Source organism: Sturnus vulgaris, chromosome 5 (assembly GCF_052056855.1).
Source record: "Sturnus vulgaris isolate bStuVul1 chromosome 5, bStuVul1.hap1, whole genome shotgun sequence".
Taxonomy (NCBI): Eukaryota; Metazoa; Chordata; class Aves; order Passeriformes; family Sturnidae; genus Sturnus; species Sturnus vulgaris.
In genome coordinates, this window is record NC_142247.1 from 68833142 (window position 1) to 68855529 (window position 22388).

Here is a 22388-nt window from a genome sequence, read left to right on the forward strand (position 1 = left end):
TAGCACAGACTCTGGTCTGTACTGGTAGGGCATGGAAAATTTCCTCTTTAAGCGCCTCTAAAAGTTTCTAGTGGCCCTCTTTAATTTCCTCTCTTGAATTCCAGAAATCCTCTGCCAGTCTTTCCATGGATGAGATATAGGCTCATAATGGGGTGGAGATATTTTTTTCATGTGTCTGGAGTCTGCCAAACCAGAATGCCCACTTCTTCTTCTTCCTCCTTCCATGCCAGTGACATAGCACATGACCACATGTTTTGTGTACACTGGATGCTGTCTGGATTATTAGGGAATTGCTCCTTATCTGAAAAGATTATCTCCAGCACAGCCAATTCTCTCAGGCACCAGGTACCTTCCAAGTGTTCCACTTGTCTTGGTGCACTGAAAAGTCTTCCATGCAAAGTACCTCACACTCGACAAGAGTTGCCTCCAGAGGCTGAGAGGTCAGGGATCCCAGTTTGGCTTCATTACCATCCAGTGCTGCACCGCTGGTTGCAATAAGTCTTGCCAAATATTCAATTATATAAGTGGAAATAATCTTAAAAGAAATAATTGAAATCACTTCCAAAGGAAGTTGGAAATTATATCACTTTCCTATTTTTTTAAAGTAATTGTTTTAATTAATCAAAAGCAGTCTATTAGTCTTAAGCAGTGTAATTTTCCACTTTAGCCAGCATGTTGCAAAGTTTATTTTGACAGACTTATTCTTAGATCACTGAAACTTTCAGTTTTGCTAAACTAACCCTGATAAGCTTCAGTGAAAAAAGGAAAGCTGGACACCAAGAATCCAAAATTTATGGCCCTCCAAGAACATACTGGAGTAACCAGAAGAGACTAACAAAAACATTACAGCCTAAGCACTGTAAACTCTGTTGGGGAAAAACTGATAAAAAGGCTGAAAAATGTGGACTAATTAGCACGAGAAGCAAGGAATCAATATCTAATAGAACAGTAATTGATGAAGAGAAATATGCAATTTAGAAATGTGCGAGTGAAGTTTTGGAAATGGAGTGCGTGTGGCTGGAGTTACCTGCTATGCACTCCACCTGAGAATAAAGTAATGCCTACTCCTCAATAAAATAAAATCAAGAGTTTGGGAGTTTGATTCATCCCGATGTTTTTGGTGACATGCTAAGGAGCCCAGAACTGGACTCAGGAGAATGGGTGCCCATACTGAGGCCCTTGATGGCTCCTACAGCACAGCCAAGGAGTTTCTGAGGGCACCAGGCCTGTTTTGTGTTTCCCCCCCTTTCTCCCCACAGCCCATCGCCGCCCCGGGCCGGCGCCTCGTCCCGAGCCCAAGATGGCGGCCGCGCCGGGTCAGCCCTGTGGGAGGGACGGGGGCGGGGAGGGTTTCCATAGCGGCGGTGTCACATCGGGGCACTTCCTGGTCGGAGGCCGCCGGTCCCGGGGCAGGGAGCAGGGACGCGCCGCTGAGGAAGGCGGCGGAGGGAGGCCCCGGGAAGAGGAGGAAGCCGACCAAAGGTAGGGACAAGCCGGGACTCTGCTGCGGCCATTGTGCGGCCACCGGGTGGCCAACTGGACCCGTCCATTGCGGGGGGGGCGCGTGTGTGTGTGTAGAGGTGCCGTGCAGGACCCTCCATTGAAGCGGGCGGGTTCCTCCCGGCTGAGGGACGGGCGCTACCATCCTCCCCCGCGGGGGGCGCGCACCCCCCGCGGGGCCGGGGAGGTGGAAGTGGCGGGGGCCGGTTCCCGCAGGGTACTGGGGTGCTCGGACTGTTCCATTCCCAGCGGATGGGTGTGTGTGTTCCCTGCTCTTTCTGCTGGGAACGGGGCGGCGCGTGGGGGGCTGCGGGGGCTGCGGGACGCGGCGGAGCCGGGAGTGCTGGGGGAGCCCAGGGGAAGCCCGGGGGGAGCCCTGTGGAGATGCTCCTGGTCTCCTTGTAAGGTTGTAGTGAGGTGTGGCGGCGTCAGGAGCCGCAGCCAGAGCAGGGCTGGGGGCCTGTGTGTGGGTGTGTGCTTGGGGGAGTCACGGCTGTAGGTCGGATACCTGGGGCCTCCTTGAGGCCCCCCTTTCCTGGCCATGTGGGAGGCGACAGTGCCGCCCTAGTCGGGAGTAGGGAGGATTTCGATGGCTGAACCCTTTAATGTGACTTTCTGGCACCGCCGCTCTCTCTGTACCTGCTCTCTCCTCTGCTTTTTGTAATGCTTAAGGTATGTGGTGGAAAGTGCCAGGCTGGCAGCGGTGGGCTGGGAGAGTGCCATGGAGACCCAGGGCTGAGCGCAGCCTGGGGGACGCCCTCTGTCCCAGCCCTCAGTCTCCGCTGGGACTGCCAGCAAAGAGCCAATTATTATCAGGTGTTTCAGGTTCTTTCTGTGGCGTGCATGGCTGCCTGTAGAAAACCACCCAAGCCGCTGAACGAGAGTCAAGTGGTGGCTTAAAAGCCACTGTCTCCAAACTCCTGTACCAGTTGTTCACCCGCATGTTCTCGAGAATAACTTTCTTTGTGCCATTTGCTGCTTGGAGGAGGCAGCTGCACTCAAAGCTGGCTATGAGGGGAGCTGCTTTTCAGCTTTCCCTGAGTTACAGGGGAGTGAAAACAAATCCACATCTGCCCTGTTCACAACAAATGTATCTTGTGGAGGATCATTTCAGTTAGGATAATTATATTAAATAATTGTTTTCTATGGTTTTCTAGCTTGCTGCGTGCCCTGCAATCTAGAGCTGCTGTGTGACAGTCGAAACTCCAACTCTACCAGGCGTGTGTGTATTAAACGCAGCGGCCAATCAGCAGTGCCTGAAACTAAAGGCGATTTGCCTCAACGCTTTGTAGTGTAAATATTCCTGCTATGAACAAAGGAGGGTGTGTCGTTTGGCTTGTTTCATTTGTACCTCCATGTGCTTCCTCATCTGTGGCTAGTCAGTGTTTCTGTGTAGGTTCTGAAACACTAGCAATTTCACTTTGTTGTGAATTGTGCATTTGTGCTGTCTTGGGCAGTTTACTGAGCTGGGGTGCTCAGACGCTTGGTGCTATATTAGGCATTTTTGTTGTGTTCTTTTTAATAACTGTGCTCTGAAGTGACTTAGTTTTGGTCCTTTTTAACTTTTGTTGTTTCTGATTATAACTTTTAAGTTAATTCAACTGAGATGCAGTATAAAATAAGTATTTAGTAGAACTGCCTTTTAACCAGCTGTTCCTCTGCCCTCTGATTATACAACACAGAAACCACCAATTTCAGACTTAATGTTTTGCCATCCAGCTATCTGTGCAACTCTAAAACATAGTGCTTCTGAAGTCTGTCTGTTTTCTGTGAGGGGCCATAAAATTTGGTTTAAAGAAAATGGTAAATGACACTAAAATACTGATTAGTGTATGGCAGGCTCTCTTTAGACTCTTGTGTCTTTGTGTGTGTAAGCAGTATATTTGCATGCTGCTCCTGTGATTCCTGGTTCTTGGGAACTGGGGCTATAAATTCTTAATGTTAACTCCTTAATATCTAAGTTAAACAGATACTACAGCGACACACACACAGGTTAGACCTGAATCTTTAATTGCCAACTTAAAGGAAAAATCTCTTCTCTGGGTAGAGTCATACTGCGTAGAAGTACAATATGCTGTAATTTGCTTGCAATCTGGCTCCTGCTAATTATCCTGAAACAGAGTATTGGGTAAAAAAGAGACCTGGAACCAGCTATGGAAACAGGTAATTGAATGTATTATGAGTGTGTGTGAATTTGAAGTTGCAAAGAGCTTCACTCACTGCAGGTATTCCTTTCAAATCTCAGCTAAAATGCCAGTAGTTTCACAGCTACTGGAGGTGATACTCCCAAGAGTGAGTAGATGTGTGTCACTAAGGAAGCATGGGTTGGAATACAAGGGTTACCTCTTCAGGAAAAGACAAAGATCAAAGGTGTTTGTGAGTGGGTGGCTTTTTAAATTTTATTTTTATTATAGCCTTGTTGATTGCAAGGAAAAGCAGAAAGAGCGTCAGGCACTGTTTTGAATTAGAAGTTTTTCCAAGGTGGTGTCTTTCAGAAAGACACTGAACAAGTAATAGATTCCTTTCTGTTTCGTAGTAGTTGATAGTATTTCTGTATAGGAGAGAACTCTGCAAGCATCAAAGTAAACTGGGTTGGCTGAGAAAGCAAAGTGAAAACAGTCCAGTTTCTAACACACATTCCTAGGAAAAGGTGCTGCTATTGCAATGCAGTAGAAAGCAGGGACTCTCTGCTGTTTGTTGACTTTCAATATTGCTTGCTATTGCTATACTCAAAATTGCAGATGAAAGAACAAAACTTTCCTTTTTAAAAAATGTTATTTACAAGAGAAATGATATAAAACACATGCATAGTGTTATTACAGAGAACAACAACTGAATTTACCAGAAGTCTGCATTGCCTCCAAAACTGATGCTAGCAATAGCTAAAGAAAATATTTAGACACTGAAGGCAATAGAGGAGTAGCACTTTATGGCTGGGAGTCGGAGGTCAGATTGCTCTGGTGCACTGGAGCATTCACTTTTCACACGTTTAGGTAGAACAGAGCTTCTGTATCGTCCCCATCTCATTTCCTCAGTGATACGTGACAAGGCTTTTATAAGCGATGAGGGTGCATAATTAAGCTATTATTAGCCTTAAGTGGTTTTCAGAGCTGCTGTTTTGTTTTTTCCTAATGAACAGCCTTTTCCTGTACATAGACACAATAAAATGTCATGTAACGTGATGTCTCAGAGGCAAAGTATTGTTAGTTCGTATTTACAAAACTAAGGTGAGATAATGCCTTTGGAAAACCAAGTTGAATGAGACTATCTGGTCTTCCAGTTGATTATGCATAAGATTCAAGAAGAATTTGGGCCCAAAAGTAGTGTGAAACTGGTCAAAGTGCTTTGGACTGTTTTGAGGGCTGTCTGATCCATTTGATGTTCTTAACATAATAGGTGTTAATAGCCCAGTAAATAATTAAATGTCATGGAAGTTATATTTGCAAGCTTTGACACCAATAATCAAGAGGAAACTGACAAAGCTGCAGTTCTAATATTATGTTTTAACAGACACTTCATTTTTGATTGATCTGTGTGTGTTTTAAATATTTAATTTAGCAGACATTCATGGAAAGTTGACAGAGCCTTCAGTTCAAACTGTTCTTCACTGATTGTAGCATCTCATGGATTTGTGTTCATCTCTGCTTATTTAGAATATTTGTGTGTGGATTTTTTCAGCTGCTTTATGTCCTTGCTGAGTCTCTTCTATGTGTTACTTTTTCAGTGCAAAAGAGTTGGTTGTAATTTTCAGTCTGCAGCTTTACCAAGGGCTTCCTTTTGCCAGCTGGGTTTCTTTTTTTCATGGTGTGTGTGGCTTTTTTTTTTTCTTTTTTTTAAAAATTGTTTTAGCAGTTGATAAAGGAACCTTTTTGTGATGTCTTGTGGTAGTTCCTGTATTACTTTGCCATGTACATGTGCTGTAGATCTGTAAATGTTATGTGAAGTCATATTTTAGGAAAAGTTACATCTCTTCTTATGGCTTTTTGCATTTTACTTTTTTTTGAGCACGACGAGATCAGAAGAGTTGAGATTTGAAATCTGAGTCAGCACAAGATATCTGGCTGGATTAGCACAGGTGGTGAGGTTCAGCAGGTTCTAATTGATCTTGAAAATAGGAAATACGTCACATAATATTCCTTAATTTACAGATAGTCTCCGTTTTGCAGGTATTAGAAGAAAATTCTGTATAGCTTAGTAGATATGTTGAATTTCTTGTTTTCATCTCAGCTGTGAGGTGAAGTTTCTTTCATTTAACTGTTCTATCAGACTTGTATAAACTTGCATTTAGCAGCAGGAGGGAGATTATATAATAATTTTTTCAAAATGTACTTGCTGTGCTGTCATTGTTGGAGATTAAGACCTCTATATTTGGCTTCAGGGAGGGCCAGGCTTATTGTTAGTGAATCCATATCTGCCCTACTTGGGTATCTTTTTTTGAAATCAATGAGGAATTGATGAATCTGTTGGTTTATAGTTGCTAGAAATGGTAACTTTTTCAGGTTTTGTTTCTGAGAAAGAAATGTTGGATGTCAGTGCCAACCTGTGCGTGTTTAGTAATCTTAATTGCATTTCTTGTGTTTCAAAAAGTGGAATTTTGCATTGTTTTGCCAGCTGAGGTTGCTGAAGGAAAATACTACTTTGGAATTTTCAGTTACTTATATCCATGTTGTAGTCGTGTACTTTTTAACTGCTCCCAAGTGATAACAAACATTACATTTTGTAGCACTTATTTTTTTAGCATACACTCAAGTTTTAATTTGATTGCTAGTAGAAGGTGCACGTTTTGAGTCAATAAACTGCTAAATATAAGCATAAAGCAGTAAAGCTCCCCAGTCATAACAAACACATCTTTGTGTTCCTTTTTTTTAACAAAGAGGATGAAAAGAGAGTAGGAAAGACAGTTTATATGTAAATATATACTCTAGTGATTTGAAGTTGAAAAAATTACTTGTATGTTTTTTTTCCTCTCACCTTCAGGACATGTATACCTCTGAGAAACCTTCTCCAACAACATACCTTGCTTCAAGACCTGTCTTGGATTATATACAAAGAAGTTTCCAGTCATGAGTAAGTACATTTCTTTCTTTCAGAAAAAAAGAAAGCCTTGGTTTGTAGTCTAGAAGAACTGTACTTCTGTAGTAGGTTTTGGGAGGTGGTTTTTCCTCAAAAATATTCATACTGAGTGTTGTGTCTTCAGTCCTGTAAAAATAACCAAATAAAGCTGGGATTTGGAAGATGCCATTTTTAATCTGCAAATTTTTGATCAATGTGTGCTCTGTAAGACTTCTCTGTAGTCTGGTTTCATTTTCAAGAAGTTGAGTTCTGTAACAAGATGATGTTTGTTTTATTCAGTGTAAATAAAACATGTAACTATGAGGGGAAAATGCCTTGGGTTTGCTAAGAATTCCAAAATTTGTGTCTGCCTAGTGAATTCAAATAACTGGTAAAAATCCAGCTTAAAATGAATGGACTTCATTTTATAGGAAAAAATAAATACATTACTCAAAATCCAGTATAGAGGGTTGATCCCAAAGGAATTCTGGCATGTATTAGAATGATGTGAGCCATAGAAAACTGTGACTTAATATCTGTTATGGTGGAAAAAAAACCAGATGAAAGACACCGGAAGTTTTGGTTTAGGTCATATCTGATGAGTAAGATAACCTCTTTTTAGTGAACTCTTTTGAGTATTTAAAGGTCTCGTAAATTTTGCAGATGTGAGACTTCTTCATGCAACTTTTGTCAGCAATGTTGCTTGGCCTTGCCTCATGTAGAAATAAAGATAAAACTTTATTTGCACAGAAACTGTATTTGTGATGTAGGTCAGCTTCAACACAACTGTACTGAACGTGCTGAAGGAAAAGCATCTTGTTCATAGGATAATTATATCCTTTGTTAGTAAAATAAGACTATTTGAGTTTCTGGGAGGAAGTGAGTAAAGAAAATTGTTGGTTAAATTTCATGTCAAACTAAATGAAAAATGATTGCTTTTGACATGTGGAAATAAAAAAGAATGATGAAGGAAATGTTGCTAAATGCAGCAGAAGAAAAATTATACCAAGAAACGGCCTGAAAGAATTGCTGGACTATAGAGTTCATGCCGGTGGAGATAGAAATAAATCTGTATAGAAACTAAAATAGTTCTATTTTCTTTCATATTGCTGTTCTCACTTGTTTACTTTCTGGTGTTTAAAGTATTTGCTGTATTGTGTAGAGGACAATTTTCCAGGCAGTTACACAAGTACCCGGATACTCTGATTTGTCAAACAGTGTTATGTGACTCTTCATTTATTTTATAGAGCTTTCCATGAGCAGTCCCATACATAACAAATAACTGACTCATAGCTGCTGTGTAAAGTGTGACTTCCAGGGTGCTGCTGTGATGATATTGGTTTGGGTACAGCACATACAGACAGTGCTAAAGCAAAACAGCCTTGGTTTTGGTCAGATTTTGAGCTGATTCCAGACTGGAAGGTTCAGCTGTTCATTAGGAAGAATGAAGACCCTTATTCAAATGCAAGACAACATTTTGGCAGTACTTTTTGTGATGGTCAGTAACCGTGTTCTTCAATGGTGGACGCTGCATTCTTGTGGTAGAGTGGATGCTTAAGCCTGTGCTGTCATGGGCTTCAAGGGCACAACACAAAATGCCACTCTTGAAAAATATGATGCAGAGAAAATTAGATGTCTTATATTTGGCTGATGTTGAATTTCTTAGTTTATAGTTTACTTCAGAGAAACTTGAACTATAAGCACAGTCCTTAGTTTTTATGCTCCTCTTTCCTAAATATTTCAGTCAATAAGGTGTCATGTCTTGTGAAGCTGCATTTATTTGCATAATTCTGTATACGTGTGCTTATTCACAAAATCTGTGGGCACTTAAAATAGCTGGATGTATTAAAAATGGTGGGAGTCTAGTATTCCTAAATTGTGTCATTCTAACAAAGCATCTATCTAAAGTGAGGTAATCTCAGCCTTCAGAAGGCCACTAAAACTCCAGAATGCTGCTTTGTGCAGGCTACATGATTGATTCCTACTTGTTATTTTCTTGTGATGTACTTGATTCAATACATATTTCCATTGCTCTTTGTGAAGGGCTGTGTTAGATGCTTTCTAAGTCCTAAAATGATAAAATCCTTTTTCTAATATCTGTCCTAAATTTCTTCACAGGCAGATAATATCTATTTGGGTTTTTTGTCAACTTTATTTACTAGCTCAAGTCATTTTTACCATACAATATTTGTTGTTTACCATATAAAATTTGTTACATAAAGCTTATTATTTTATTTAAATACTTTCTAGAAGTAAATCTGTTAATATCCTGGTACTTATGAAGCACACACATGCTTATTTTTAAGCCAATGATCGGTTAATTTTTTTGAAGGTGAATGAGAGAACTACTTTTTTTGTTTCTTTTTAACTTCAGCTTTTTTAATACTGACCAGGTGTGTAAGTGCATGCTTTGGATTCTGTTGCACTGGATCTTCCCCTATGTTGGGGAAGAGCATTGATAGAATTTCCAAGTTCACCATTCATTCATGGTGGTAATTTGTTGTTGGACAATACAAAAAAATCCGTTAAAACTCAGGCAGTCCCTGTTAAGGCTTTTATCTGTGTGGAATAGCCTAGTAAATGTCTGTTTTCATAAATAGGGGTAAGACAGATTTGTATTTGGAATTGTGCTTTTCCATTGTATGCCTTATAGGACACTGAGGTCATATCCTTAAAGGGTTTGTAGTAGTATCAAGTGTAGCTAAGTAGAGTTGATTGTTGATTCCTTTTGTATTTAAATATAACTTTTCTGAGAAATCCTGGTGGATGCAACCTGCCTAGAATGTCCCACCACAGAAAGGGTTGGTTTAATCTACATTTTATCTAGATTTTTAGTGGCCAGAAAATGTGTAGTGTCATGATAAATTCTTAATATTATAAACTTAAATTCTTAATATTATAAACTCTGCTCTTTATTTTTGGGGATTTTCCTATGCTTTTCTCCTTTGAGGAAAGGTCAATACACTGAAATTATTTGAGCTGCTGCAATGAAATTTAAGATTAGTGCACAGTATTCCAGCAAGCTGCTGACATCTTCATTTTTTTCCCCTTAAATGTATAAGATGCTGTGTCAGCTTATAATACAGAATATGTCTTTCTGCTTTTAGTTTTATTTCTAACACACTAAAAACTTAATGCTGCCTGCAGTTGGGAAGGTCACCTGCTTCTTTGTGCTTCACTCCCATCAATTCAGGTTTTCTTTCTGTTCGACTGAGGGCAGGAACACATTTTGTGTGAGAGAACACATTTTGAGAGATGCTGTGCAATGTAATCTTACATTCTGCAAATGGTTGGTGTGGCCTGGTAATGATTGGGGCAGTTTTTGCCTCCTCAGTTCAAATCAAGCCCACAATGGTGTGATTAAAGGCTGCTTCTGTTTGATGGTTGGTTACATACCTTGACCTCTCATTACAGCTCTGGCTTTATAGCCTGTGTTCACTGAGGAACCTTGTGGTTTTGGGATTTCTAAAAACATAGATTTTCTTTCTTTCTTTCTGTGTTCTTGTAGTGTATGTAAAGAAATAATTTTGGCTGTCAGTTTCCTTGTTCATGAACAATGAACTTGGGAATTAAAACAAATCTTAAGGTCAGCCATAACAGATGAAGATGCAGTGCTGTAGTGAGTCCCTCTAGGCCAGGTTGGCTGGGGCTTGGTGCAGCCTGCTCTAGTGGGAGGTGTCCCTGTCCATGGCAGGGGGATTGGTACTGGATGTTCTTAAGGTCCCTTCCAACCCAAACTGTCCCACACATTAGTTCTGTGCTTGCAGCTGAGGAAAGTGCTTCAGGCATCTGTAGAGCTCCCTGTGCTAAGAAAAGTTTGTGAGTAAAGGCTGGCTCATTTCCCCCCTTACCCCTAATGTCCCCTCCTGGTGTGTCAGAATGAATCTGTAGTGAACTGAGGACCAAGTCAAAATGTTCATACAATAAATACTGGGAGTCAGACTCGTTGTTTGTTTTACCTGAAGTGTAGGTGGCTGTACATTTTATGTATTGTGGGTGAAGTGTTGCAAATAATTCTAAAGCTGAATGATTTGGTGGAAGAGGCTTTGTAGTCATTGCTTCTTTGCAGTGAGCTGAATGAAAGAAAGGAAAAAGTCTAGGTTCTGATTCACTGAGACAACTGCATGCTGGGGAAGGAAAGCTTACAAGTAAACTAAAATACTTTTACAATATATAATAATGAATAATTAAAGGATGTCAGATTATGTTACATGCTAGGTGTTTGTTTTACTTTTGAGTGATGAACTTTGAATGCCTACTCATGAAATCCAAGTTTGAAGCTACAGTTAGTGAAGTGTTTTCACAATTGTTGGGATTTCACAGCACAGTTAGCTTCTGATCTTTATGAATACTGTGACTTGAGAAACAGAGAAGAAGCTACTGTGTCTCCTGGGTTGTCTCCTGAAACTTGAAATAGTAATTATCTATGAAAAACTGAAGCTCAGCATAAAAAAGAATTTTTGGATACAGGGGACAAAGAGCTGTAATGCAGATTTGCAAAAGGTGGCTTTGAAGACTTGATATGTTTGTAAAAATTTTTTAAGAGTTAAATAATAGTACCCCCATGCAAACTCAGCTGTGTGAAAAAGAAGGAAACCCACAAGACACTTAAATAGTAAACTGCTGTATATTAGTGACCCCCTAAAAATTGCTTCATTGATAATATCAGTGTTTATTTAATTTTTCCTCTTTTTTTGTTGAAGCTGTCAAGGGAGTTCACTGTAACTGTAGTGACACATGAGAATTTGTATCAGTAGTAGTAGTAATACACTTTAAACTTTTTTATACTGAAAAAGACATGTTGTGTGGCTCTGGAATCTTGTGGGGGGGGGACTTGTCACTCGGTCTTACTTCACTGTTACTCTTCTGTATTTTCTTAACCTTTCAGATCTGTTTTCTTGGGGTACTGCTACTTGCTGCTCTATGTCCTCTTTATATTGCAGCTTGTGCTTGGTGAGTCTGTCAGCAGCTGGGCTGGAGATAATTTTCTGACTCAAAATACAGATTCAGAGATCAGAATTAATGAGTTACAGAAACCTATATGGTCTTGACAAGGAAGTTTTGAATGGTTTCATTAGAAAGGTCTGGGCTGCAGGAGCCAAGGCTGAACTCAGGGTCTTAAAATTTCATGATCTCTTTAAAATTTTGCCCATGCCAGTAAGGGGTCGGTGTCCTTTGCCTGCCTGAATTCCTTCATTGTTCCTTGTTACAGGAGCATTCATGAGGCTGACTGGAATTGGGTGGGCTCCCTAAACTCTTTCCTAGGTAGCTCCATCCATGGTTGCTCTTCTGCCCTGCAGGGAGAGCAGTGCAGGGGTGGGGATCAGTGTTCTGTGGGTGAGATTCTGGTAAATGCTGTTTTTCCCTTGCTGGAAGTGTGCATGGAACTGTAGCTTAAGTTGTTCAGGAATGTGGTAATCTTGGGCTTCCTCTGTGCTAAGCAAGGAGAGGCATCTCCTAAGGGCTAATCAGATCTTGGATGACCCAGTTTCTCACCAATACTGTAATTAAACTGCTCCTCTGAATATACAGAGTGCATGAGTAGCAATAAAATATAAACCCAAATACTTTGCACAAAACTGATGCATCACATGGGGGAAATGCAGGCATGCTAGTAGAAACTTACTTGTTTTAATATTTGCATTTTATGAGGTTGGTTTTTATTTATTCAATTGACGTAATGATGCAGCTTCTCAGACCTTGCAGATTTTTTTTGCTCATAGTACAGTTATTTAAATAAATCAGAGCATGAAAGATTTTTGAAATTTGTCTGTATTTAAACAGATTAATTTTTAAATTTGTTTTCATAATCCTTCCTTTATTTTTGGTCCCTTTTTAGGATATTTACAGCTGGTTAGTTGTTGCTTCCCTTGCACTTAAAATTTATTTTTAGATCAAAGAGACAGATACACAGTTTTTGAATTTTATTCTGTCATGTATTTACTTGAACAAAGTAAGATTTCAATCTCCATATTCTGAAATGAAGTTGCATCTTTGCAGGAGGTTGCAGTTACCAGAAATGTATTCATCACATCCAGGAGTTGTGTTTGCAGGTGGTAGGTTTGAGTTCAGTAATGTCACTTTTTATAGGGCTTTGCTAACAAAGAGGTGTTGTATAGTACTTACTCTTTAATTTAAATTAATGTGTAGTAAAGTTAAATTTGTAAAATCCTTTACATGCATTTCAGATAGATTGACTGAATATTTTTAAAAGGTATTATGTTTATTTTCAGATTGAAGTTCCCTTTATGGAAAAATTAAATCTATCTTCCTTCATTTGGGCTTTTCCCTGGCAGGTTGTTGGGGCTTCTCTAAATAAATTACTGCAACATGACACCTACTTTTAAAGAGATGTCATTTCTGTTTGTAAACCAAAATATTGGCCCTGGCAGGAAACTATTGGTAGTTTTGAGCTGACAGGGAGCTGTGGCAGGAAAATTGCCATCATTAATGTTATTGGAGTTCCAGTGTTTTTGTATACACACACACACTGTTCCCCAAATGTGTCTTTTTTAGGCATTTGCACTTCACATTTATTCTGCTATGTTTGTACTGGAAATTAAGGTTGGATTGTTTACAAATTATTTACTTTATGATACTCCAGCTGTGTGTGTCTCTAAAACAAGAAGGATGATAGAAAGATGGTTATGATAGTCATTTCTGTACATTTAAACATTCATTGCGTGCTTTATTTGCGATATATATTTTATGTAATTATTTTGTCTTTACAATGTAAAACTATAGTCCTACATAAAATATGTAAATACTTAAAATTCTTTTATTTATGTGTTTATAAATAAAGGAGAGTCATCTTTTAACATTTGCCTGCCTCAGTGTTTTGATTGATGGCCAGTAAGGAGTGCTGACATATTTTGACTAATTGTCATACACAGGAGTACATGCCTTTGGCATGATAATATTCTCCCATTACATAGTTTTTTATTTAAATCTTAGTCTTTAGGCCTCTCTCTGTGCTCCTTTATATGGAACTTTGCACAATGATGCCTTTATCGTGGGCCTTTGGTGCTCCTGCAGCAGAAGGAGTGAGCAGCACACGAACACTGTAACCTTGTTCTCTGGAGTGAGTATCAAGTATCTACCACTATGTAAGCAATTCATATTTCTAGGATCCTATTCATCCTGTGATAAGCTGAGGGTGGTGTTCAAGTACATTCCAAAGGGGGAAGGATGCAGAAATTCACAACTAAAATACAGATGAAAAGCAACAGTTACAGATGTAGGTGTTTGGGTGGGCACCCCCTTCTCTGTGTAAGGCACCGTGTAGTTGCAGAGCAACGTTGCAGTTACTGCAGGAGGACTTTTAAGCTCCCTAATGGTGGGGTTATTTCCTGTTGAATCAGAGAATTCACAAAACAGCTGAATGGGATGAAGGATTAAAAATGGACTAAAGAAGCAGTTTCCCAACAGCAGTGTTAAATGAGGTGTTCACAGGACTTTCCTTGCCTGTTGTGAGTCATGTTGATTATCACTTTCCATGCAAATGATTGAATAATATGCAGCACTGTGTAGGAAAAGTGAAATACTGCTGATCAGTGGTGTAAAGTTACCACAGATTCGAAATATAATTGAGCTGCAGTCATTTTATGCTGTTATTCATGCTCATATTCAAGAAATAATGCACCTGATATAAAAGATGTGTGGCTGTTTTAAGCTAAATTGACAGTGTTTCAAGAAAAAGAAAATTTACATACTTTTACCTGACTACTGGTAGGAAACAACTTCTTTGATTTGTAACACAGTTGGAAAATATTTGGGGTTGTTGCCAGAAGTGGGGTTATGTAAGTAAGTCAGTGAGATTATTGGCTCCATATTTGTTTAAATTTAAGATCTTTCCTTTATTTAAACTATCCAGCCTGTTATCCTTTCACTGTTTATGCAGATGGTTGCAGATGTTGGTGGTAACAAAGTAGCTGCACTTAGATGATATCCTATCAATCAATAATTGTAAGGCTTGTTTAAGCTCTCATAGCAAAGGACCCTCTCCCCTATGAGTAAGATAATTTGATTCCTAAAATTACGTGGGAAACTGGCAAGATAGCACTGGAATTTTTTCAGCACTATTGGTAAACCTGGACCTACCCTGCTCAAAGTTTCTGCAGCAAGCACGAAGTTGTACAGAACTCCCAAGTTCTTCTGGTTGGGAAGCTGATGTGATGTGTTGTTTTCTTTCTTCTCTTCCTTTTTTTCCTCAGTTTTATTTTATATAACATAATGGTCTCCAGAATGGAAGGCATACCAACAAGCTGTAGAACCTCAGTGCTTTTGGCCAGAACAGTCATTAATCTAACAGATCACTAGTGTAAAAGGGCACTTTGTTTTAATAAAGCACTTTGGTTTGCCATAGGAGAGTATTCTTGAATGCGGTCTTTCTGTTTTAACCTTGAAAAGCTCTTTGAAAACCTGCCTAATTCTGTGGTGGAGTGTTGAAAGCCTTACTCAGAACTCTTTTGAGCACAAATCGCACTTGCCAGAAATTTTAGGGACATAGGGAAGTAAGTCTCTCACCAGAATGTTCTTTTTCATTCAATATAAAGCTTTATCTTTCTCTTTTTTTTTATTGTAGTAGAATTTTATACAGCATTATACAAGGAATTTTATTTTGTCATGCTTCTGTGTCTGAGTTGTACAAACAGTACAATGGCACAACTTCCTTTCCTGCACTGCCCCAAATTCAGCTTTGGAGGTGACACTTGTGGGCTGCAGCTCTGAGTTCTTGGAGTGATGCTCTGCTACAGCCATGCTTGTGCTCAGGCTGCTCTACAGACTCTGTTTGCCTTGGGAGCTTCAGTGCAGTTACAGCTCATATTATTTTGTATCTGGCTGCAGAAACTAGACAAGCTTTTAGCTTCCTCTCTTCCCCAGTTGCAAATTACTATAAGAATGTTTGAAGGATGTCATGGTTGGTCTTGGAGAACAGGAGAGAAAAAATTTGGTCTGTTGCTGTAGAAAGATGAGGTACAAATTGAAAAGTGTCAATTTTGCTTTTTATTTCCTCCTTACTTGCTTCCCTGCCCCTCACTCCCCTTTTCTATGTCAGAAGCAGTGACAAAAATATTTGTACGTTTTGCTCTAAGTATGTGGTAGGAAAGTTTTCTTTTTAGGGCAGAGGCTAATGAGTCACTTTTAGTGACATTTCAGTATTTACTTATTCCTTGTGCATTAAAACAAACTAAAAGAAATAATATTTATGTGAAACTCAATGTAAGGCTCTTGAGTGTTTTTTTCCCCTCTTCTTAATGCAATCAATCATTAAGTGGAACTTCAATTTAGGAGAGCTAACACAATTTGTGTTTTTGTTTAACACTGTGTACTGAGTGGACTTACAGGATAATGTAGCAAGGCCTGGTTACCTGGGTGTTATTCAGTGAAATCTAACAAGGGTAAATCCACTGTAAGGGAGGATGATGGCACTTCTGTTCCTTTAGCACTGGTGTAGTGCCAGTGGGAGTTAAAAATGCTGGGTTGCACTGCCTGAATGTAATACTAGGTAAAGTGATGACCCTTCTTGTCTGGACCATGGCAGATGTTGGCTGAAACTTGGCATGATTTTGAATTCTTCACAGCTGCAGAGAACATAGAGAACAGTAAATATGCTACAGTTTTCCATCTGCCAAAACTGGGATGGTGTTAGTTGGTTTCTCTGTTCTTGTTCATGCAATAAGTAGGTAAGACATTTTTGATTTGGATTAATTGATTGTCTTAAGGTGAAGCTGACTAAAGAAATCTCAGATGCCCAAATAGTTCCACCATTTTTTCATTGATGAGAGAATAGGAGAACTCTTTCAACAGAGGAAGCATTTATATGGTTTTGTGGGAAATAGGATTGGACATGAAGGAAGTGGGGCCTGCTCATTACAGCACACTAAATAAATCCAGATATAAGAACAGAAGCAAAGCAGAGATAACCATTAAGGTGGCCACAACCAGCCACTTAGACAGAAAACATCTCAAATATAGCTCCAGCATTAACCTTAAGTAGTCACAGTTAACATGATTGTCACATTCAAGTGCTAAGCCTGGATTTTTAAAACATGTTAGTTAAAATCTGCTTTGAAAGACTGCATTTCTGGGTGAACACTGAAGGGAGAGCAGGAGGCAGAAGTCTGAAAGGGAACAGGTAATGGTGTCTCCCAGTAGAACACAACTGCAGGAAGCAAACAGACCCTGGCACACTTCCTTTTAAAGGAGGGTGGTTCCCTTCTGCTCTGTGTGACCTTTGGATTAATTTCCATTGGCTACTTTTGAAATGTTGAATTTATTCTTCCTTTGAATGTGTGTTTGTAATAGTTCTTTCATCATCACTAAGGTAGGTTGCATTTGTGGGATTAGATGCCACCTTAGTGTTAAATTAGCCGATTACAGAGTATTCAAAAACTTTTGAAAGTTGTGATTTTTCTTGCAGAAACAAAAAGCCACACCGTGTACTATTTGCTGCACAAACCATGGCTGCAAATACATGGGCTTAATAAAAGTAGTGTGGATTTTGCAGTTGACTAAAGAAGTTTGATGTTCTTCCTGGTGCCTCTCTACAGCTGCATTTTATTACTTGGGTTAAATATCAGCGTAGAAATGTACAGGCAGTGAAGGATGTAATCATGCTAACAAATAGCAGTGCATAGAATTTTCTAGTTTTTCTTTGCCTCAGGGAGGTACAAGATTATTAGTCTCATTCATATCCTCAAAAGGAAAGCAAGCAAGGGTTTAAATGAAAAGCAAAGTTTGTATTTTTTTTCTTTCTTCAAATTGTACATGCATTCACTTTTATCAGTCTATGCCTGATTAAACTAATGAATGTACTTTGACTTCAGTATTAGCACATGTAAGATAGTAATAGTTTTGATTTTTGTTTAATATTTCAAAGCCAAAAGAAGCCTTTAATGACTAGTGTGGCTTCTTTCTGTGTGCTTTGGTTTGACAGAACATTTAATGATATCCTTTAGCTTAAGATAAATTTGTTGATTAGCACTACAGCCATGACCCAAATCCAGGCAGTGTAAAATTGCTGCATATTCTATTTGAAATACTGTAAATGCAGAAAATACTGCATATTATTGGGGAATATAGTTTAAATAGTTTTTATTGTAATTTTAACTTCATTAATGTATGATTTCTTTTTGAGATTTCTAGTATGGAACTGCTTTTTTCTCAGAAAAATATTAATTTGCAGCTAAAGTTACATGAAAACTTGCCATCTGATCTGAAGAATGAGAAATTCTATGGAGTGTGTGCGTTCAGTGAGATGAGATCTTGTACTACCATCCTCTTTCTTCTTCCTGTTTAAAAAAACACCCCACCAAACATTATTTTATAAATAATTTAAAATGGACTGCTTAAATACAGGGGTAGTGGTGGAATTCCATTTGCTTTGTTGTTGCTTTCTTGACCATTTCATGAGCCTTATAAAGTGACCATTTGGCCTTTGAAGGGCATGGTGTGAGGGTGAGGAGAAAGAAATTGAATTTGAAGATTCATAATAAGAACTATTCTTTTCTAGATTCTATTCTTACTCATTTTCATAATGTTTTGTAGCTTGCTTAACACAATCCTAATCACACAGACCCAAAAGACAGGAGTACCTCTGTATCTCAGGAATTCTGCACTGCAGCCACTTGCAGAATGTGTTGTAGCAAGAGCTGAGGGAGTGAAAACTTATGCAAGAGGGGTGACAGTGAGAGCACTGAGCAGGGATGGGATTGTGCAATGTGTAGTTTTCCTTCTCTGTGTGCAGTAAAGTCTGTGGAATGTGGCCTTGTGTTTTTCTGTCTTTCCTTTTTCCCAGTTATAGCATTTGTTTTTCTATTTTGAGTTTATAGGGTTTTTTTTTTCCTGGAATAGGTAGAATTGCTTTCATTGACTATTTATTAAAGTTTTCCATCATCTGAATTTAATGAACAGCTTTCTTGTATGCTTAAAGAGTAAAGAGAAACAGACTTCAAAAAAAAATAGCTTTTCTTGAAATTATTACTTTTCCAGGCTGTAGATCAAGCTGCTTTCTCTTCCCAAGAAGATGCCTTCTAAATAAGGCTCCTATAGCTGCATCAGTTTCTTTTAAAAACTGCAGCTGTAATTTCAATCTTTAAAATTGGTAGCAGACTTGCTAGAAATGAAGAAAAAATATTCCTAAGTGGATGCAAATTTCATTGGATTTAGCAATTACTGACTCTGAAGGACCATTGAGAAGACCGTGAGGATGTTTATTTATTTTTATGGATGCTTTGCAAAATGCATAGCCAAAAGCAGTCATTTTTGAAAAATGAGCTCCTGAATAATAAATTGAGTTGTGTCACTGGTACAAACATTTTTACAAGAAAGGCTATCAGAATTTCATATAGGAATTCTTGAGAGCATTAGGTTCTCTTCTTTTTGCCTCTTTATGCTTCAAAGAATGATCAGTAGAAAATAATGAAGATTAAGAATTTAAAGTTTCAGAGATTTATGAGGACAGTTAGTTATTAATCTGGAGCTCTAGAATTTTTGTCCAACTACAATGGATTATTGAGAACTTAGTAAAAACTGTAGCCTTCAGTTCAGAGATTGGAAAATTAATTTAAAATATTAGTGAAAAACAATAGATAACCTACCTCAAAGCAACTGTAGTAGTAATTTGTATTATGATATATTGCCTGTCTTAGAGCTCAATGCCTAATTGTTTTGAGATAATAATTTAAAGACCGGTTGTGACAGGAAAAGTCAGAGAGTTGTATCATAAAACAAAATGTTTCTGGGGATAGTTAAGGTATTTGCCTTAGCTGCTGGGTATACTTTATCTGAATTCATTGTTTTTGCAAGGAATAAGAAGTGTTTTTGTGATGGGACTATGCGAGTGTTCTTATAATACACTCTTCCTTTTATTTGATACTTAAAGAATCTTTTCCCTGATGCCCAACTTGTATTTCCTTAATCCTTTAATCTATACTTGAAAACTTTTATCTTGCATATGAGATAGCGGTTCCTGATGGGAAAATCATCTTCATTTTCTGAGCCCCTTCGCTAAGATGGGAGGGATGATGAAGCAGTTGTGTGGTTTCTGAAACTGCAGCTTTTAAAGCAAACATTCCAATGGGTCATTAGGAGCAGGCGCCCTCACTTGCGATGGACACTGGAGTTTTTACAGTCCCCGTTCCAGACAGCCCTGCTGACTCACACCTGGGTGTTACAGCCTAGGAAGGAGGGTCCAAAGAGCAAATGCACCCTGCTCTTTTGTACATCCTTTTCTCCTGCCTCTAACGTCAGACTTTGCTTTATTGCAGAACTAGCGTCACCAGGAGTGTTTTGTGTATTTATTTGCATTCTAGAGGACTTAAGGCTTGATCCTGCTGCCATTGAAGCATTAGTGACAGAACTGGCCTGGCCGAGGACCTTCCTGGCCGTTTTGTTATGGGCTCTCCATTCCCTGGGGTGTCAGGCCTGAAAGCTTGGCATCTTAACCATGTATTTAGTCTAGCAGATAGGGAAAAGGACATAATTCTGGCCGTGGGGAGCACAGGGGAGGATGATGAAGCCAGACCTGCACAGGTTTCTGCAGAGATGTTGAGAATAATCAATATGCAGAATATCTGAATCCTGGACAGTTCAGAGGTGGAAAAAGAACAAGTGACAGTAACTTTGCATCTCAGCTCAAATGTGTACCGGGCTCTTGTTCCTATGAATGAAAGGCCTCGAGCCATTGCAGTGGGTTGGGTTTTTTCTGTTAGTAGCTTGTACATCTTTCTGTAAACGAGGACACAACAAGCAGGCTCTTTTTGGGTAGCTGCAATGCTGCCTGGGAAAACCCCGAGGGTTCTTGATGGTTTTTTAATAGCCTAGACAGAATGCTGTGAATATATAAACATTACAGATTAGAAGAAGAGAGTGGAAGAGAAAATACTAAGTCTTCCTCAGACTTAAATTCTGATCTTCCCCAACCCCTGTCAAATACCTTTGACAAATATCCACTGAGCCATCCTTCTGCAGCATCATTTGTGCTGCTGTAAATGTGTTACCTCCTGGCAGTATGCTTCATGAAAAAGAACTGCTTCCAAAGATCAGTTAATTGTAATTATGTTAACGGAAGCATTTTTATTCTGAATTATGATAGCTGACTAATCAGGATGCAGGTCATTTTTTTTATTATGCTTGGGAGAGATCAAGGGCTGTACACAGTGATCCATATAATCCCACCTTGGTTAACTGTTCCTTTCAATACTAATGTATTTTATCAGGTTGATAACATGTGCATGATTTCTGTATTCCCTACAATTTTGAAGTCAAGGAAGTAAAGCAAAATCCATGAATGTCATCAAGCACATATTGCTTAGCAAGCTTTCTGTTGAAAAGGAAATGCTTGGCAGAGATCTGCGTTCTATGCATTGAATATGTAGCACTACTTTTCTCAAACAGAATCTACTCAAATTGTTACACTACATTTATTATATGGTTTCTCTGTGGTTCACCTTGTGTATCTGTGTAAGAATTGCTCTGAACTTCCATCTGGTGTATCCTTGCCCACAGTGGATGTTTCGTCAGGATGTGTGGTCTGAGAGGTGGCAGTTGTAAGTGACAGATTGTATGGAAGTGTCAGTTGGTTCAGTATCGGTCAAAGATAAGAGTGAACTATAACAAAATTCTGACTCATGAGTAACAGATGAAATTATACAATGTAACCAGTTATGTTTAATGTCTAGACGTCTTTTTGGTATTGCCTCTATACTAAAGCAGGTTTAGTGTTGCTGTCTTGGTGTATAAATTGATTTAAGCAAAGACAAAGACTAAGCTTACTGTGCAATTCCTCGAAGTTTCAGTGATTTATTGAAATTTCTTATTTATCATGCCTGCTTCAGACTTGCACGATTTTTTTTTACACTGCATATGGAATGTTGTTTATATTTTCGTAAATTATTTTAAGGCTTTGCGAGTTTTTTCAGTTTTTTTTCTACATGTCACAATAAAGAAGAGAAGGAAACTATTGTACATACCAACTTTGGAAACTGTTTCATGTTGAGGAAGGCACGTGTGTGTGAAAATGACTTCCAGTCCTGAAGTTGCTGTGTGTCTCTTTAAAAGGGAGGACAGGGACCTGTACCAGCAAAGTAAGGGACAGTTTAGAAAAAAAGGAATTGCTTCCTTTTTGCAGTTGGGAATAGGGACTGAAGTGCTTAACTTCTTCCTTTTAAAATAATTTTTCACAAAAGTAGGTACAAGTTATACCTTCCAATTCTTTCTTCTTCTGCTCCCCCTTCCCAGCTGTTAATCTTTGTCAGTCCACCATCCTCTCCTTGTTCAAGGACTTGAGAATGTTTCTGTAGCAATGAGATAATCAGGTTAATTTAAAAATCAGCTGTAGGATCTGCAATGTGTATTCTTCCTTTGGAAGGCCAAATGGATGTTATTACTAAATATTTTATTCAACCTTAATCTCTTTTTTCTTCCTTTCTCTTCCTATCCATAATATGTTAATATAAGGACCATCAAAAATTTAGTAGTTCTGCAGTAGTTGGGTTTTGTGCACCATAAACTTAGAAGTCAGTTTTTTAGAGAAAATTTGCAGTGTAATGTAGTTACAAGTAATGATACTCCTTTGGTTTTATATCTTTGACTTGAAGATAAGTTGTTTGATTACCCAGCTAAATAAAGAACAAGTGCATCATGGTGAGATAATCATGGAGGAAGTTTTTCCAACAGCAGGTTTGAGCACTGGATTGTTAAATAACGGACCTCACTGCACAACGCTGCATTTTACATCTTATTTAAATGTTCAGAAATTATAGTTGTTCTGGAAGGGTCTGCTTCTTCTCCAAAGGCATCTTCTCCAAACCTCTCTTGGTATAAAGTCATTG

The 22388-nt window shown here is 38.8% G+C and overlaps 1 protein-coding gene across 9 annotated transcripts in view; it reads left to right on the top strand.

Moving 5' to 3' along the window:
* Positions 1 to 1373: 1373 nt before the first annotated feature.
* Positions 1374 to 22388, top strand: part of USP6NL (USP6 N-terminal like) — a 110899-nt gene continuing 89884 nt past the window's right edge. Inside the window, exons 1-3 of one of the 9 annotated variants that reach the window (XM_088165929.1) lie at positions 1393 to 1482; positions 2658 to 2793; positions 6478 to 6567. In XM_088165929.1, the coding sequence (XP_088022055.1) occupies positions 6564 to 6567 (4 nt within the window). In that variant the 5' untranslated portion in view covers positions 1393 to 1482; positions 2658 to 2793; positions 6478 to 6563. The other 8 variants (XM_088165932.1, XM_088165930.1, XM_014883087.2 and 5 more) reach the window with 8 other exon arrangements.